The following is a 16948-nucleotide window of genomic DNA, read 5'->3' on the forward strand; positions in this document are numbered from 1 at the left end:
TTTGTCCCCTTTTGATCTCTATAGGACCGAAGTAGTCTACTACATCTGTAATTGGAGTCTCGTCTGGTCGAACTCTCACCAGGGGAAAATCTGCCATCTTTTGTTCCCCAACTCTGCCCCGCTGTCGTTTACACACAATGCAGTCTGTTATGATTTTTCTTGCAGCGGAGTTAACTTTGATCATCCAGTACCTTTTATGGAGACGAGACAGCATATGATTTATTTCTCCATGTCCAAGCTGTTCATGGATATGTTGTTACAGTAGTGTTGATATGTGAAGGTCCGAGAGAATAATAGGGTGTTTAGCCTCTTCAGGCAGCGCTAGTCTATTCAGAACCTACTCACCGCCTACTCACAGAAGTCCATCATTCAGCACCGGATCCAGTTTGTACAAATGACTGCTTCTTTTGATGGTATTACCACTACCTTCTAGTGCTGATAGTTCTTCCTTGAATCTTTGTCTTTGACTGAAAGAGATGATTGTGCTTTCTGCTTGGGAAAGATCTTCAGGTCATAAACATTGTCCGCGGAGTGTTGCTTTAAAGGCTTGCATCTCCTTCTCAACCTTCTCTTTTAGTTTGCCAGGATCCTTTACAAAGCTACTAACAGCAGTCTGAATCTCCTTTCTCATTCGAGTCAGCTGCAAGAGTGTTGTCTTTACCTTAAGAAGCCGCTACGGCAGTCTTCAGATTCCTCCATGATGAGAAATAGGTGATCAGAGAGTTTGTGGAGTTCAATGGATCTTTGACAACGACGTTCATTGTAATGTCTTGCTTGATTTCTGGATCATTAGCAGAGATTGCAGATTCCAGGTGAGGTTTTCACCATTCTCTGTTTGGCTTACAGAGAAATTCTGGTCCTTTGATCCATCTTTTACAGCTTAAGAAGCGGTCTCCTGTAAGTCCTCTAGATGCTTCATCTGCAGGATTTTCCTTTGTGCTAACATATCTCCATTGTGATACATCAGCAGCATCCCTCACAAAAGAGATTCTGTTTGCGACAAATGTTTGAAAGTATTTAGTTTTGTTGTTGATGTACTTAAGCACCGTTGTGCTATTGGTCCAGAAGATGGATTTGTCCAGTTGAAGCTGTAATTCTTATTGCAGCATTGTGCCAACTCTGACTGCTAGGACTGCAGCTGTAAGTTCCACTCTGGGAATCGTCATCTGTTTTAATGGTGCCACTCTGGATTCTCCCATTATGAATGCAATATTCACTTCTTTGCTATCATTTTCCAGTCTTAGATATGAAACAGTACCGTAGCCACTTTCGCTGACGTCTGTAAAGTGGTGCAACGGTGCATAACTGATTTGATCAAAGTTTGTAGATTTCATGCACCGGTCCACTTTAAACTGTACAATCTAGTTGAGATCTTCTAGCCATCCTGTCCATCGCTGAGAGAAGGTTTGGGGTATATTTTCATCCCACCCAAGTTTCTCCTTGCAGAGCTCCTGCATAATCAGCTTGGCTGGCAGAGTAAATGGTGCCAGAAATCCCAAAGGATCGTATGGAGCCGACTACAGTCAAAATGCCACATCTAGTGTATAGTCGTTCCTGTGCAGCAATTCTGAACTTGAACACATCTGGTTCAACGCACCAGCCCAATCCCAGTGCTCTCTCCATTGGCAGATTGTCTTTGTCCAAGTCCAACTCCTTGATCTCTTTGGTTCTGTTTTCTTGAGTAATGGATGCCAATACAGCACGGCTGTTACTGATCCACTTTGACAACATTTTGCAGATGGCAGTCAGGTCTTTTACCATTTGAACTGCTTGTTGTTCCGAAGGCATGGATTTTAAACAATCATCTACGTAGAAGTTGTTCTTTACCGTGTTTGTCACCTCTGCTGGAAAGTGAGCTTTGTTGTCTTCAGCAGTTTTCCTTAATGCAAAGTTTGCGCAACTTGGTGACAACACGGCTCCAAAAAGCTGTACCTTCAACAAGATCTTGCTGCACATCACCATCCGGCCACCACAGATATCGCAGATAGTCAATATGCCTTTCTGTTACATTGACCTGATGAAACATTGCTTTGATATCAGCCATCAAAAAAACAGGTTCTTGTCTTAATCTGATGAAAACTCCAATGAGTGAGTTGGTTAGGTCTGGACCCTGCAGCAGTTGGCAGTTAAGTGATGTTCCTTTGAAGGCTGCACCACAGTCAAAGACCACCCTTAAAGTTCCTTTCTAAGAGTGATACACCCCGTGATGAGGGATGTACCAGAGTTCTCCGTCACTTCGATTCAGCTGGTCCACTGGTACCCTTTCAGCATGACCATTGTCAATAATTTCTGTGAGGAAAGATGTATATTCACATAAAACTTCTCGTTGCCAAACTTGCATTTAAAGCTCTGGATGCGTTGCTCTGCAATGCAATGGTTATTTGGCATGCTGGAGTTTTCTTGCTTCAAAAGTAAGTCTGGACAATAGTGTCCATCTGTCATCCTTGCTGAGTGATTCATAATGTCCAAGAACTTGACTTCTTCTCTGGACATTTCCTCCGTTTCCTTGCTGGTTCTTTCACTGAAGTCGTGATTGTATTGTTTGACCAGTAGCTCCTCTAAGCTTGCAATGGATATTCGATTGACAGCAGCAGCAGGGCAGCCATTTCCATCCCTGCTGTCATGGTCTCTTCTCAGGGGAACATAGATGACCCATCCCAGTAGGGTTTTCACAACATGTGGTCCATCCCCTTGGCTGTTGACCCGCTCCCGAGGTTCCAATACCTTTGAAGCGTTTGTCCCGATGAGTAGGTCAATGCCAGAGTCTATTTCAGGGATCTTGATATCCTTCAAGTAAGGTCATTGTTTCAGGTCTTCCTGTCTGGGAATGTTTAGCTGAGAAACAGGCATGGTCTTAATGTGTGAACACACCTGATAGTTGAATTAAATCGTCTTTGTCCAGACTAGATTTTTCCAAACCTGAGATAAGACGACTGGTCACAGGCTTCACTTGATTCATGATACGCAGGAGAATTTTGGTCCTTGGTCCTGAAATGTGCAGCCTTCTCATCAAGCTTTCGGTGCAGAAGGCATATGAACTTCCATGACCCAAAAATGCATATGTTTGCAACACTGTGCTCCCCTTGTGGCTCTTTACTTGTACAATGGAGAAGATACAGGTTTCATCACCGGCCCCAATATGCCCACACATTTGAGATGAGAGTACAGTATCATTCGAAATTGGCTTTTCATTCTGTTCTGTATGTTTTGGTTTATTTTCTTTGTCCTTTTGTTCAATGTGAAGTATTTCAGGATGATTTTCTTTGCACCCATCACAAGCCAAACAACTCTTGCAGTCTTTGATCATGTAACCTATTTTCAAACATCCAAAATAGATTCCCTTCTCCTTTAAAAAATCTATCCTTTCTTTATGCTCTTTCTTCTTGATCTGCCAATACCACCCCAATGTTTGTTACAGAACAAACAAGAACCTTGTGGCTTGGCGGTAAGTACGTCGGCTTTCATTCCCTTTGTTGTCAGATTTTCTTGAACCTGTGCTTCCACAGGTTTTGCAGTTGTTGCAAAACTGCAGTCTTAGTCTCCTGATCTTTTTACGGAACAATTCCATGACGTTCAATTGTCCATCTAGTTTCTTCTGTTCTTTCTTTCTTCCCAGTTGTTCTTCTTTTATTTTCAACTGTCTTCTCTTCGGTTCTTCGTCTTCTTCCTCAATTTCAGGGCAGCTACCCATTTCATGACAGCAGAGAACTTTGAAGTTCCACATGATGAAGAAAAAACATTTTCCTTTATGGAATCCTTTCTGATATCACCACCTTGTGGCTGAACATTAGATCTAACCACAGACATACTTGTACGTTGCTATCACTTTAAGACGTGTTGACGTACAATCGTATTTTCACAAGAATTCAAAACAAACTGATATTTTGCGATGCTTAAGGTCACTTCTTTGTTTTCAGCATTCCTGGTTTCCAGCAGCCGTTTCTCAATACAACTTCTGAAATACAGCTTTTCCAATAAAGAATGTTGTACTCACTTTTCCCGCACGTGGCTTTTGACGTTTCCAATCTCCGTTAGTCAGATTAGCGCAGGTAGTGACCCTGTCCAGTCTAATTCGGCTTAAAGGCTTTTGAAATAAAACAATCCTTGTTCCGTCCAGTCGATTCACAAGCTCCAGTCTCACTCATAGAGCTAATTGTTACTTTAAATGGCTCTTTAGAGACAGTTCTTACTTTTAATCACTCTAAGAGGGCAGTTCTTACATTATGGGATGGCAACTTCAGCCCTTTCCCAAAACTCCTTTCTGCTTGCCATTACTTCACAGAGAATGGGAGTCATCGACCCTGACGCAGAGCCCCAACAGAGAGATCTTCAATGTGTTTCAGTTTAATTAGTCATTTATTGAAGTAGTCGTACAAAACAGGTCTGTAACTCCCCAAGAATTCAACTCTCGTCGCAGGTCTGGAAGAACTATATCTCACCATACTCCCTGTGTCTGACCCCTCCTGTCTCTGCATCTCCAGATATAGTACCCAGTTCTGGCTCCTCCCAGTACATTATGCCCACATATATGTATTCATCTCACGACAACCCCCAAGTGTCCAAAAATAATACAGCAAGATACAAAATAATATAATATGCTAAAACATCGAGCACAAACACAAATGACTCCTACACAAAGTGTTGAACATTGTAAACCTTTTTTTTTTGAAGGAGGACAATTACCAGAATCAGCTTAAAGCACTGAGAGAGACTCGATTAGAGTCCCAGAATGAAATGTCTGAGCTGAGGAAAGAAATGGCACTGCTTAACGAACGTGTGAAACTGCTCACCAAGGACCTAGAATTGAAGAATCAGGAAGCCATTCAGCAGAGAATTAACGAGACACATCACAGGTTAGTAGCATTTAGAAAAATAGAAACATAGAAAATAGGTGCAGGTGGAGCCATTTGGCCCTTCAAGCCAGCACCGCCATTCATTGTGATCATGGCTGATCATTCACAATCAGTACCCCGTTCCCGCCTTCTCCCCATATCCGTTGATTTCACTAGCCCCTAGTGTTCTATCGAACTGTCTTTTAAATTCATCCAGTGAATTGGCCTCCACTGCCTTCTGTGGCAGAGAATTCCACAAATTCACAACTCTCTGGGTGAAAACATTTATTCTCACCTCAGTTTTAAATGGCCTCCCCTTAATTCTGAGATTGTGTCCCCTGGTTCTGGACTCCCCCAACATTGGAAACATTTTTCCTGTATCGAGCTTGTCTAGTCCTTTTATAATTTTATATGTCTCTATAAGATCCCCTCTCATCCTTCTGAACTCCAGTGAATACAAGCCCAGTCTTTCCAATCTTTCCTCATATGACAGTCCCTCCATCCCAGGGATTAACCTCGTGAACCTACGCTATACTGCCTCAATAGCAAGGACGTCCTTCCTCAAATTAGGAGAACGAAACTGCACACAATACTCCAGATGTGGTCTCACCAGGGCCCTATGCAATTGCAGAAGGACTTCTTTGCTTCTGTACTCAAATCTACTCGTTATGAAGGCCAAAATGCCATTAGCTTTCTTCACTGCCTGCTGTACCTGCACGCTTACTTTCAGTGACTGGTGTACAAGGACACCAAGGTCTTGTTGCACTTCCCCTTTACCTAATCTGACACCATTGAGATAATAATTGAGCGCTGCTCAATTCCAACAATGTTCGAAGATATGTTTTGTTGGAGAAAGTAAAGGGATTTAATGGTGTGTTTCATACAGGTCTACACTGGGCCTCATTTCTTTCTGATGTCTATGAATGATTTGGACTCAAGGACTGAAGTCAAAGCTTACTGACAGTGCCATGTTGTAAATGTTCACTGATGATCTGTGCGGCTTAAGGGTCCGTCCCATTTAGGCAATTTGTTTAGGCGACTGCCGGCGATTGTCAGAGTCGTAGCAGGTCGCCGAAAAACCGGCGACTGGCCCCAGCCCCCCCACGACAATGTCTACGACAAGCTACAACAACCTACCACCTAGTCGACGTCAAGCTACCGACAACCGGCGACCCAATCGTCGCAAGGACGTCCACCTATGACTGCACCTAAGACAACCTATGACCATGCAGGCAACAAGCTACGACAACTGAAGTCAAACTACGTCTACCCACGACAAGCTACGACAAGCTATAACCCTGTCAGTGACAACTGAAGATAACTGAAGACAATTCACGTCATTTTCGCCTCCGGTTTTGACGCCGGTACCTGTCGCCGGTTGACGTAGATTGCCATAGGTAGTCACCAATGGAATTCACCGAAGTCAGCACCAGCGACAACCTACGTCACCTGGCGACAACCTACGACAGCACCTACATCAGGAGACGTCAAGCTACGATCATTGGCGTCAAACCAATGGTCGGCGAATATTTTAAAATATCTCAAAATCCAGCAGCGACCAGAAAAACGCTAGGACTCTTTGGAGACTACTCACGACCATACAGGCGATACCCTGGCGACCGTGTGGTGACAGCCTAATCGCCTGTAGTCGCCTAGAAAATTGCCTAAGTGGGACAGGGGCTTTATCCAAACCTGCCTTTACCAAGTTCACTGGTAAGAAGTAGCTCATCATAAATGTCGTGCATCAGGGTCTTACCCAAGGTAATGTTTCTTCAATGTTTCAAGGTCAGTTTATTGTCACATGTACCAATTAAGTTACAGTGAAATACAAATTACCATACAGCCATACTAAAAACAAAGCAACATGACACACAACTGTATAAAAGTTAACATAAACATCCACTACAGCAGATTCCCCGCATTCCTCACTGTGATGGATGACAATAAAGTCCAAACTTCTTCCTCTTTATTCTCCCGCGGTCGGGGAAGTCGAACCACCCCTAGTCGGGGCGATCGAAGCTCCCGCAACCGGCGATCGAAGTCCCTGCATCAGGCCGATCAAAGCTCAGGGTGATCGTAGCTCCCACGATTGGGGTGGTCAAAGCGCCTGCGGCTTGGAGTTTCTGAAGTCGGTCTCTGACCAGAGACCTCGAGCTCCACGATGTTAAAATCCGCAGGCAGAGGTCAAACCCTGGAAAAGGGACCACGAGCTCCGTGATGGTATGTCCACAGGCTCCTGCGGTGGAGCTCCCGAAATCGGTATCCAGCAAAGGCCGCCAACTCCTCGATGTTAGGCCACAGTGCGGGCGAAGATACGATACGGAAAGAAATCACATCTCCGTCGAGGTAAGAGATTAGAAAAAGTTTCCCCCAAACCACCCGCCCACCCCCTCCCCCCACATAAAACAAGCTAATGAACACTAAAAACATACATTTGACACATACAAACAAGCAACAAAGAAGGAAGGGACAGACAGACTGTTGGCGAGGCAGCCATTGCTGGCGCCACCCAGTGGACCCGGAGAGCCAGAAAAAGACTGGCCCTCAAAATAGCTGAAAAAACCTTGACATCTGGTTATGTCACAGCCATGGACTTGGCTGGTAACTCCGACAAGAACCGGATGCTTCTGAATGTACAAAAAACACAGGATTTTTTGTACGAATAACCACTTGACAAAAGATCTCCTCATGAAAAGATTAATGTTGTTCTTGCTCAATAGTGCTACAATATTACCCACTTTCTAATTTCAATGATATAGATCACTGGAAGAAGCGCTTAAGGCAGAACATGAGAAGGAAGTCAACTTGCTGAAACAAAATCACTTGAAAGAAATCCAAGGCATTGTGTCTGATTTCAGCAGCTCCCAAACCCGTCTCCAAGCAAAAATAGTTTCCTTGGAAACTGAGTAAGTGTTCTATTTCCTTTTTTTTTTAAAAAGAAAGCTGGAATGAAACAAGAAACTGGGTTTCGTCAAGGTGATGATTCGAAATGCTAAGAGCAACAAAATGAAAAAGTTCACCACCTCAAATTTCCGTTATCAGTCTTATGATGCCAAAATCAGCGCTGCTCGATTCCAACAATGTTTTGTGAATTTCTGGAAACATATGGAACAGCTCTAAAAGAAATTCAATTCCTCTTTCCAAATCAACAGGTGGCGGTGGTTGTAAAGTGCCTAAACCTCACAATCAAACGTCCAGAGTTCATATCCCACCAGGGCAGCCGTGGAATTTATATTCAGTATTTACAAGTCTTAGTTATGATGACCGTACTAGCCCACTTTTGTTTATTCTGGCTTCTGGCCAACCGATACGACTGACTCTTATTTAATTGCTCTCTGAAATGACCGAACAATCCACTCAGATTAGCTCACTGCCAGGGAGAATTAGGGAAGATCAATAAAAGCCAATCTTGCCATTGATGCCCAGATCCTGAAAATTTTCCAAGAAAGTAATGTGGCACAATGGAGCTGCAGAAAGAACAACTGTTTCACAGCTCCAACAGCCTGGGTTTCTTTCAGACCACCAGCCTTCTGTGGTATTTAGTTCACAAAATGCTGGAGTAACTCAGCAGGTCAGGCAGCATCTAGGAGAGAGGGAATGGGTGACGTTTCGGATGGAGACCCTTCTTCTGTGTGGAGTTTACACTTTCTGTGGCCTGTTGTCCCCTCTCTGGTGTTCTGGTTTCTTCCCATAGCCCAAAGACATGCTGGTTAGAACAAAGAACATAGAACAATACAGCACACAAACTGGCACTTCAAACAGAATATCTGTACTGAACATGTTGCCAAAACCAACTCTTATCTGCCTGCACACAATCTATATCCTTCCATTCCCTACATATCCGTGTGCCTCTTCCACCCCCAGCAGCATGTTCCAGGAACTCACCACCCTCATTGTAATAAGAAACTTGCCCCTCTCACCTTAATGCCCTCTAGTATTTGATTTTTCCATCCCGAGAAAAAGATTCTGACTGTCTACCCTATTTATGCCACTCATAATTTTAATATACATATCAGGTCACCATCCAACCATCGCTGCTCCAGAGGAAATAATCCAAATTTGTCCAACCTTGCCCTATAGCTAATACCCCCTAATCCAGGCATTATTCTAGTAAACCTCTTCAGCACCCTTTCCAAGCCCTCCACATGCTTCCCATATTGGGGTGATCAAAACTGCATGCAATATGCTGAATGCCGCCAGACCAGCGTCCTATAGAGCTGCATCATGACATCCTGACTCATTCTCAATGCCCCAATCTATAAAGGCGAGCAGACCATGCGCCTTCTTTATCACTCTTTATACGTGTTGCCATTTTCAATGAGTAATGGACTTAGATCCCAAGATCCCTTTGTACAACAATGCTATTAAGGGTCATGCCATTGTATATTTTCCCCTTACATTCGCGTGTGATGTGCAAACACCTCACACTTGCTTGGATTAAACTCCAAGCGCCATTTCCCCACCCATTTCTGTAGCTGACCTATATTCCACTATATACTTTGACCGCCTTCCGCATAGTCCGCGGCCCCAGCGATCTTGGTGTCACCTGCAAACTTACTACCCAACCTGCCAACATTTGCATCCAAGTCATTTACATTTATCACTAACAGCAGAGGTCCAAACACAGATCCCAGGGAGCTCCACTGGTCTCACACCTCCAGTATCAATATTGTCCTTCCACCAGAACCCTCCGTCTTCTATCAGTAAGCCATACAACTAAATCCTTTGCATCTTAATCTTCTGGATCAGCCTACTATAGGGGACTTTATCAAACTTGTTAAAATCCATGCAGACAACCACCACAGCCATTCCCTCATCGATCACCTTAATCACCTCCTCAAAAAGGTCATACTGATCATCCCAATATTAGATATTCTCCGGTCCTCCGGGATCTCGCCTGTTGCGAGAGATGACACAAAGATTTTCATCAAGGCTCCCACAATTTCCCCTCTTGCCTTTCTCAATAACCTGGGATAGATCCTGTCAGATCCTGTGATTTATTCATCCCAATGTTCTTCAAGAACCCCAAAACTACCTCCTTAATCTCAAACTGCCCTGGTATTTTAGTACTCCACGCTGATCTCACTGTCCTCCATGTCTCCTTCTCATTGGTGAAAACAGATGCAGAGTACTTATTTAGAACCTGACCAACATCTCCAAGCATAAGTTCTTTCCTTTATCCTTGAGTGGTCTTACCTTCTCCCTGGTTACCCTCTCATTCCCAATGTGGTCAGCTTAATAAACAATGTAAATTGGCCTGGGTGTAAATAGAAGGATCAGGGGGTTGCTGATGAGCAAGTGTGAAAGAATAGCTTCAGTGGAAATAAATCAGGAAATGGAATCGGCAGGATTGCTGGAAGCCAGCAGAGACAGGGTGGACTTCCTTTGCTGTTATCTGATATGAGAACTACATTTTTGATAAGATGTTATTAACATGACACCATCATGATTATTGCCTTTTCTTGACTTTGACTCTTATTGTGAAGGATAATTCACCATGTGTGGACCTGAAATCATCTTCTGGCTACGTGGTACATAAAATACAAAATGGCAAGATCTTTTTACCAGAGAGAAAAAATAACTTGAACACCTTTATTTATCTTAACTCTTGTCAAGTTGACACCAATTTATTTATAAAGAACTCAAATTCTTTTAAATTCACAATCGTTTGCAGATTGAAAGCGAATGAAGAAAAGTCAAAAGGGCATGAATGCCGACCAGAAGATTTACACCTCATTAATAAACTTCAAGATAACCTATCAGAACGTGATCAGGTTATTAAAAGACTCCTGGTAAGTATTCACTATGTGGGGTTTTTCCCAATGGGAATCAAACAAAATGTTGACCCAATGTCCTCAAGAGGGAAAATAAACCTCATCTCCCATTCAACCAATTTATTTTGCTTCTTCATAAACTACGTGGATTTCCTCCAGGTGTGCCAGTTTCCTCCCACCTCAAAAGACATATGGATTTGTGTGTTAATCGGTCTCTGTAAATTGTCCCTAGTGTGTCAGGCGTGGAGAGAAAGTGAGATAACATGGAACTAGTGTGATTGACAGTCGCCATGAACTCGGTGAGCCAAAGGGCCAGTTTCTAAATTAAAACAAACATCATTCTTATTGTGTAAAATAAATAAAATCCATTTTGTTTTCAAGCAGATTATCATGAGCACATTGAAATGCTCTACATTTCACTACACCCAAGAATAAGAAAAAAAGAATAAACATGGAAAATTTTCAGGACAAAATAAAGTAACTTTAATCTCACTTTTAAAGCAAATCAAAAACCCAAAGGAATTTCTTGTATCGCATTTGCTAGGTAGAAAACAAAGGAATTTCATATGTCATGCTTGCTGAACAGCTATTCCCTAGAATAAACCTTAACTAGAGCAGAAACAAGTTCAAATATTATACGAGAAAAAGGATTATCTTCCTCAGACAGTTGTTATGCTTTTAAGAAGGAAACCCGTGTCACCAAAACGCTGTTCACTTATCTGTCACTGAAATAAATGTTCTGTTGAGACTGTGCAATTAAGTTGGATTGTGACAGTATCTGTTCTCACCCTTGCTCGGATATGACAATGGATAAAAGGGAGCTTCAGATTACTCAGACTTTCAACTCTTGCATTCATTTGCAAGTTAAAATATATACCAACTTGGGACAAAATGCTCAAACGTTCAAGCAGGTCATCTTCATATCATACTTAAAAATTCTTACAACATTGTCCATCTTCAGGATGTTAATTCTAACACATGATTACTGATATTTTATGACTTGCTTTTTGCTAAACATTACTCAAACACTTAATGTACTTAAAATATTCCAGTTGATGGTCACATTTTTTTTACGAATGCGGCCGCCCAGGATAGAAGTTGACCTGCTGACACTTGGGTCCTGGGAGTACCCAGGAGACAAACAGACTTTTCCACAGATAAGATCGATGGTGACTGACGTGTCAGGATGAGGGGTCGTTTCTGATCTTTTTCTATCAATTATGCTGTTCTCTGTTTTTCAGTAGCATTCTAAATGCCCTTCTGCACTTTGAGTTGTCTTGAGACAGGGAATCCCAGAAGTCATAGGGTGATTGATGTATTTTAAGAAATGTTCTAGTACATTCATGAACCTTGTTGTCTGTCCACTTTGTAATATTTTCCTGGAACAGACTTTGGAGTAGAACAATGGTTTCAGGAGTGTAGTGTTAGGCAGATATTTATATTTGGGAGCCAACTGAACGTAGCCATGGTCTCGAGGCTCGTTGCTCAGGGAAAGGACACTACAGATGCATTTGTGTGTCCATGGATTTGATGGAGAGCAGATTAAGTGGGGATCACTCCAACAGACCTGTATTCGTCATTTGAACATCCTTGCAATCTCTCAATTCAAAGAATAGTATTATCTATATCAGGGGTTTGTCAAATGCTTGTTTCCCTGATGAAGCAGAATGTTTCTTATGACAAGACCGAGAATTATTAGTGCAGAGGCAGACCACACTAGACTTGGTCTTCACTACTCTTTTCTTGTCTGAGAGTTGTCTTTTCCCACCCTGGAATTGAAGTCACCCAGAAGGAACAGTTTGTCTCCGCCACCCCCACTTTATTGCAGACCTTAGTTTTTTTTTCCATGGTCAAAGTCTTCTTTGTTCCCATACATTGCACAAGGGGAGTTGTTGAAGCACACAGCCTGTGAAACGTGTTCACCAAAGTGCCAATATCATTTCCATTTTGTGCAGACCCTGGTAAAGAGACTCCATGCTTTCTTCAAAAGAGCGGTGGTGCACACTGCTTAAAACACCAGGGAAAGGGTATTTTTAAAAATCTGAAAAAAAAGTGACCCAGCCAGTCAGGTGACATTCATGGAGAGAAAAACAGTTAATCTTTCAGGTCATTGATCATTCATTGGAACGATCCAGATCTGATACAAACTGGAAAGGACATTTTGCTTGAATGATTAAATTCATTCTTGATTGCTGAGGACTTTACTATAACCAGTCAGAAGATTAGATGCTATTGATGCAATTTATGTTGAGCATTGTTGGAACAGTAAAAGAAGCCAAAGACAGCAGTCAGAATAAGATTGGGTCAAATTAACTAAACAGGCAACTGGAAAGACACGGTCATTCTTGCAAACTGAGGTGATGCTCTACAAAATATCTTTGGTTTCTGTGTAGATGCATTTCACTTGCTTGAAAGATGTACAACTGAGATGTTTTTCCACCTGGAAGAAATATCTGCGTCGCTGGATGAAGAGAAGGGAGATTACACAAAGTTTAATTAATTTACATTTTGGATGAGGTCTTCGCAATAATGTATTTGCAGTTTCTCAGTAATGCTTGTACAAGCTGCCTACAATGGGGCAAGGTGGAGCATGGACACATCACAGTCCTGTACACCCGTCATCAAGTCCTTGGCTCCATGATGTTGACGCTGAGCATTTGTTATTAATTGCACTATCTTGCAGTTGTGAGAATCAGCTGGAAGTCTCATTTACGCTCTAAACAAGCCAAGTCTATGGTTTATTGTATCAGTAACTCAGAATCACGGTGCTTTTAGAAAACAACCTTGAAATTGTGCATCACAATGTATTGTATAGCAGAATTCCAAGAGAATGCATTCAGAACTCCCTGTACCACAACACAACCCCACCACCATTGTTTTTGTCCATATGCATAAAACTCTGTTCCAGAAGCATTAAAGGTGAAAATTGAATCCATATTTTTTGTTTGACTGACTAAGACAATTTTTAGTTTTTAGATTAAGAGTCACTCATCTTTTATCTGAACATTCGTCCACTGAGCTATATACTGTGAGTCAAACAATTCTTGCTTCGTCCAATGTAGCTAGGCATTTTCAGTATCAGGATTTTTCACAATCCACTTTTAATCCCTGGAACCTCAATGCCACTGACAATTATGCCACTGACAATATCTTGCTTTCAACAACTTGGTTGTAGAAGTTTTAAGTGCGGCACCAAATTCCTTGGATTCACGTGGGCATTGGGAAAATCTTGAGCTTGCTGCATTGAAGTTCTACATATCTTTTTGTATCACCACCTTAAGACCTCACACAGTGTGACTTCCTTTTGGTCCTAAATTAGAATCTGTTATGTGATTTAGACATAAAATAAATACTTTTCCCCAGAGTAAATTAGTTTGTTATTTGAAAATTCGATACGTTCCTATGTCATAACTGTGTTCCATCTAACTCATAGGATGACAGGAGGTTTCAGCAGATAGCCTTGGCAAACAGTGAAAGTAACATCAATAGATGTTTTACCAGAAGTCCTATACCTGGAAGCTTCACTCCGACCATGAAGGTAAATTACTTCAGAATCTATTAAAATATGTGTAAAAAAATTCAATAGTCAATTTATTTGTCACATACACATAAATGTGCAGTGAAATGAAAGATTACCCCCAGTCCAACTATAAGACCAATAAAAATAAGCAATAAAAATATGCAATAACACACAATCATAAACCAACACCAAACAAAAAGAAATATCCATCACAGCGAGTCTCCTCCAGTCACCTCCTCACTGTGATGGAAGGCCAGAATATCTTTTCTCTTCCCCTGCCGTCTTCTCCCGGTCAGGCTGTTGCTGTTGCCACGTCCGAGCGGTCGTGGCTCCCGACATTGAAGCCCCCGCCGGGCAGAGAAAATCCCGCGGCCTATTTCAGGCCGTGCCGGACGGTGAAAGGTCTGCGGTGGGCCGACCCAAGCCCCGCGATTCGGGGCGGGCGAAGATGCTGCCGCTGCCGGAGCTCCCGATGTCGGCCCCGACCCAGGGCAGGGCTTGCTAGCCTCCGTTATCCACGCGGTCCGCGGCTGAAGAAGCCTTCGGAGACGAGTCGCAGCCGCTCCCGCAGACCACCACAGCCTCCGAAGGCAGCCAGCTCCAGGTGTTTGGCCAGATGGTAGGCCGCAGCGGGAACGGAGACACGACCTAGAAACAAGGGTCGCGTCTCCGTTCGGAAGAGACAATTTTACAGTTCCTCCCGCACCCCCCCCCCCCCCCCCCCCCACATAACACACAACCACAAAACACTACATCATACCTAGACACTACAATTAAGACAAAAAACAACAAAAAACACAAAAGACAAACGGACTGCAGGCACGCCACAGCTGCTAGGGCAGCGCAGGCGCATATTAAAGGTGCAAATTACTTGTCTAACCGCGAAATGGGATGAACGATTAAGAGCTATACATAGGTAAATGGAACAAAGGATCTTGCATAGTGCACCATTGCTTTGAGTCATATGTGAGACATTACTTGTCCAACAGAAAACAAAAATGGGTGGCTGGCAGGAGCAGAGCTGATCATGGGTGAAGAACTCAGGAACAGCATCCCATCTTTAGGCCTATTTTCAGTAACTCTGCACTGGAGTGCTATTGAAGAGGCAGTGCAATTTTAAGGCGAGGACAGCGACAGCGAGGAGGAAACTCTGCTGCAGGAAATCAAATGAAGAACATGTGGTCATTTAAATATCCAGAGCTACATTTTGCCCGTCAGTGGCTTGTTAGTTAGGGGAGGGAGCATTCAATGCAATCTAATAAGAGGTTCAACCACCTCAAGGCCAGGGAATGCAGATAAAATACCCATACTAACCCATAGATCTACTCACCATTGCCCCTTTCCATTATATCTTACTATTTTTTAAATACAGATTTGTTGATATCTGGTATGTGCCGCCATACCAGTGAGCACATCCAGCATTTTCAGGCTTCATGGAAGCGCAGATAGGCAGGAGAGATGCACGTGTGATGAGTTGTGTATGATGGTGGGTGGTGAATGATGCAAGAGGGGTCTGTGGTAATGGAGGTAGCTCAGCAGAGTAAATGGTGACAATAATTACAATAACTTCAGTGACATTTAGATAAACACTTAAATAAGCAAAGCATAAAGAATACAGATAAATTCTAATGAGTCGTGCCCCGTTCCCAACACAGCTGAGCTACCTCCATTACCACAGACCCCTCTTGCATCATTCACCACCCACCATCATACACAAATCATCACACGTGCATCTCTGCTGCCTATCTGCGCTTCCATGAAGCCTGAAAATGCTGGATGTGCTCACAGATCTGGCAGTTCCTGAGACAAGTTAATTTTTCATGTCCCATTATTCAAACTATTCTTATCTGACCATCTTTAATGTATGCTTGCTTAAAAAGCACTCTTCCTCAGCATCGTAAAATCATGATGAAAAGCTTGACAATGGCTTTTGTTCCAAATACCCAGAGTGTAGCTGTTGTATTACTTATGCAATCCAGGCATTTGGCAAATAACTGCACATCCTGGTATAACAAAATAAAAACAGAAAACACAGGAAATATTCAGGTCAGTTAGCATCGGGGTGGAAATAATCTCAATTAGAATTAACATTGCGGTCTGTCCTATTCAGTACTTCCAGCAAATGTTTTTACATTTTATTCCTCAAAATCAAATACTTTTGTAGGCAGTTGCTTTCTATTTCTTGCCTGTTAATAGAATATCGCATATGCCAGCATTTTAGGAGAAAATTCTGGGCTAAAATTGCAGGGGTTTAGAAAATGATCCAGAAATTATTTTCAGAAAGCAAAATTTTACCTTTTGATTGACGTTTGGTATTGTTTTTCTATTGGATTTTCAACCTGTGGCTACCTATAAAATATAAATTAGTGTGTATCATTTGACCATGATAGCCACATACAAGTTCATTAATTCGTTTTTTTTATACATGCAAGATGCTATGCAGAAAGCAATCTTGTTCAATATGAAGATTAATAAATGCCACACCTCAATCAAACACATTTTTTTTGCATGTGTGTACTAGTGGCTAGGTGATTTTACATTTACCTTGCCTTAGCTGCTACAGAACTCTCTTGACCTTTTACTCCCAGTAACACTAAATGAGAAAGGTTTTAATGTTGATTGAGCCACGACAATGGGGTGAGTCATTAATCTGCACATGAAAATGTTCTCCTATTTCCCTTTATATCTACCAGGATGTGGCCGTGGTAGTCCTTAGCCAACTGGAAGCACACACAATGTTCATGGTGAAAATGGAAACAAAATGAAGTGAGGCAAAGCTTGTTGATGATTGAGGGGTTTACTTTTTGAGACCAGTCACAGGG

At 42.4% G+C, this 16948-nt stretch overlaps 1 protein-coding gene across 4 annotated transcripts in view; it reads left to right on the forward strand.

The window, feature by feature from the left end:
* The window catches only part of LOC144599678 (protein FAM184A-like), a 187570-nt gene that overhangs the window by 165656 nt on the left and 4966 nt on the right, over positions 1-16948 (forward strand). For 3 of the 4 annotated variants that reach the window (XM_078410867.1, XM_078410876.1, XM_078410895.1), the window contains 4 exons: positions 4672-4853; positions 7592-7738; positions 10507-10624; positions 14040-14144. In XM_078410867.1, coding sequence (XP_078266993.1) covers positions 4672-4853; positions 7592-7738; positions 10507-10624; positions 14040-14144 — 552 coding nt within the window. The remainder of the gene's footprint in view (positions 1-4671; positions 4854-7591; positions 7739-10506; positions 10625-14039; positions 14145-16948) is intronic. The other variant, XM_078410885.1, reaches the window with a different exon arrangement.

The sequence above is a fragment of the Rhinoraja longicauda genome, chromosome 1 (assembly GCF_053455715.1).
Source record: "Rhinoraja longicauda isolate Sanriku21f chromosome 1, sRhiLon1.1, whole genome shotgun sequence".
Taxonomy (NCBI): domain Eukaryota; kingdom Metazoa; phylum Chordata; class Chondrichthyes; order Rajiformes; family Arhynchobatidae; genus Rhinoraja; species Rhinoraja longicauda.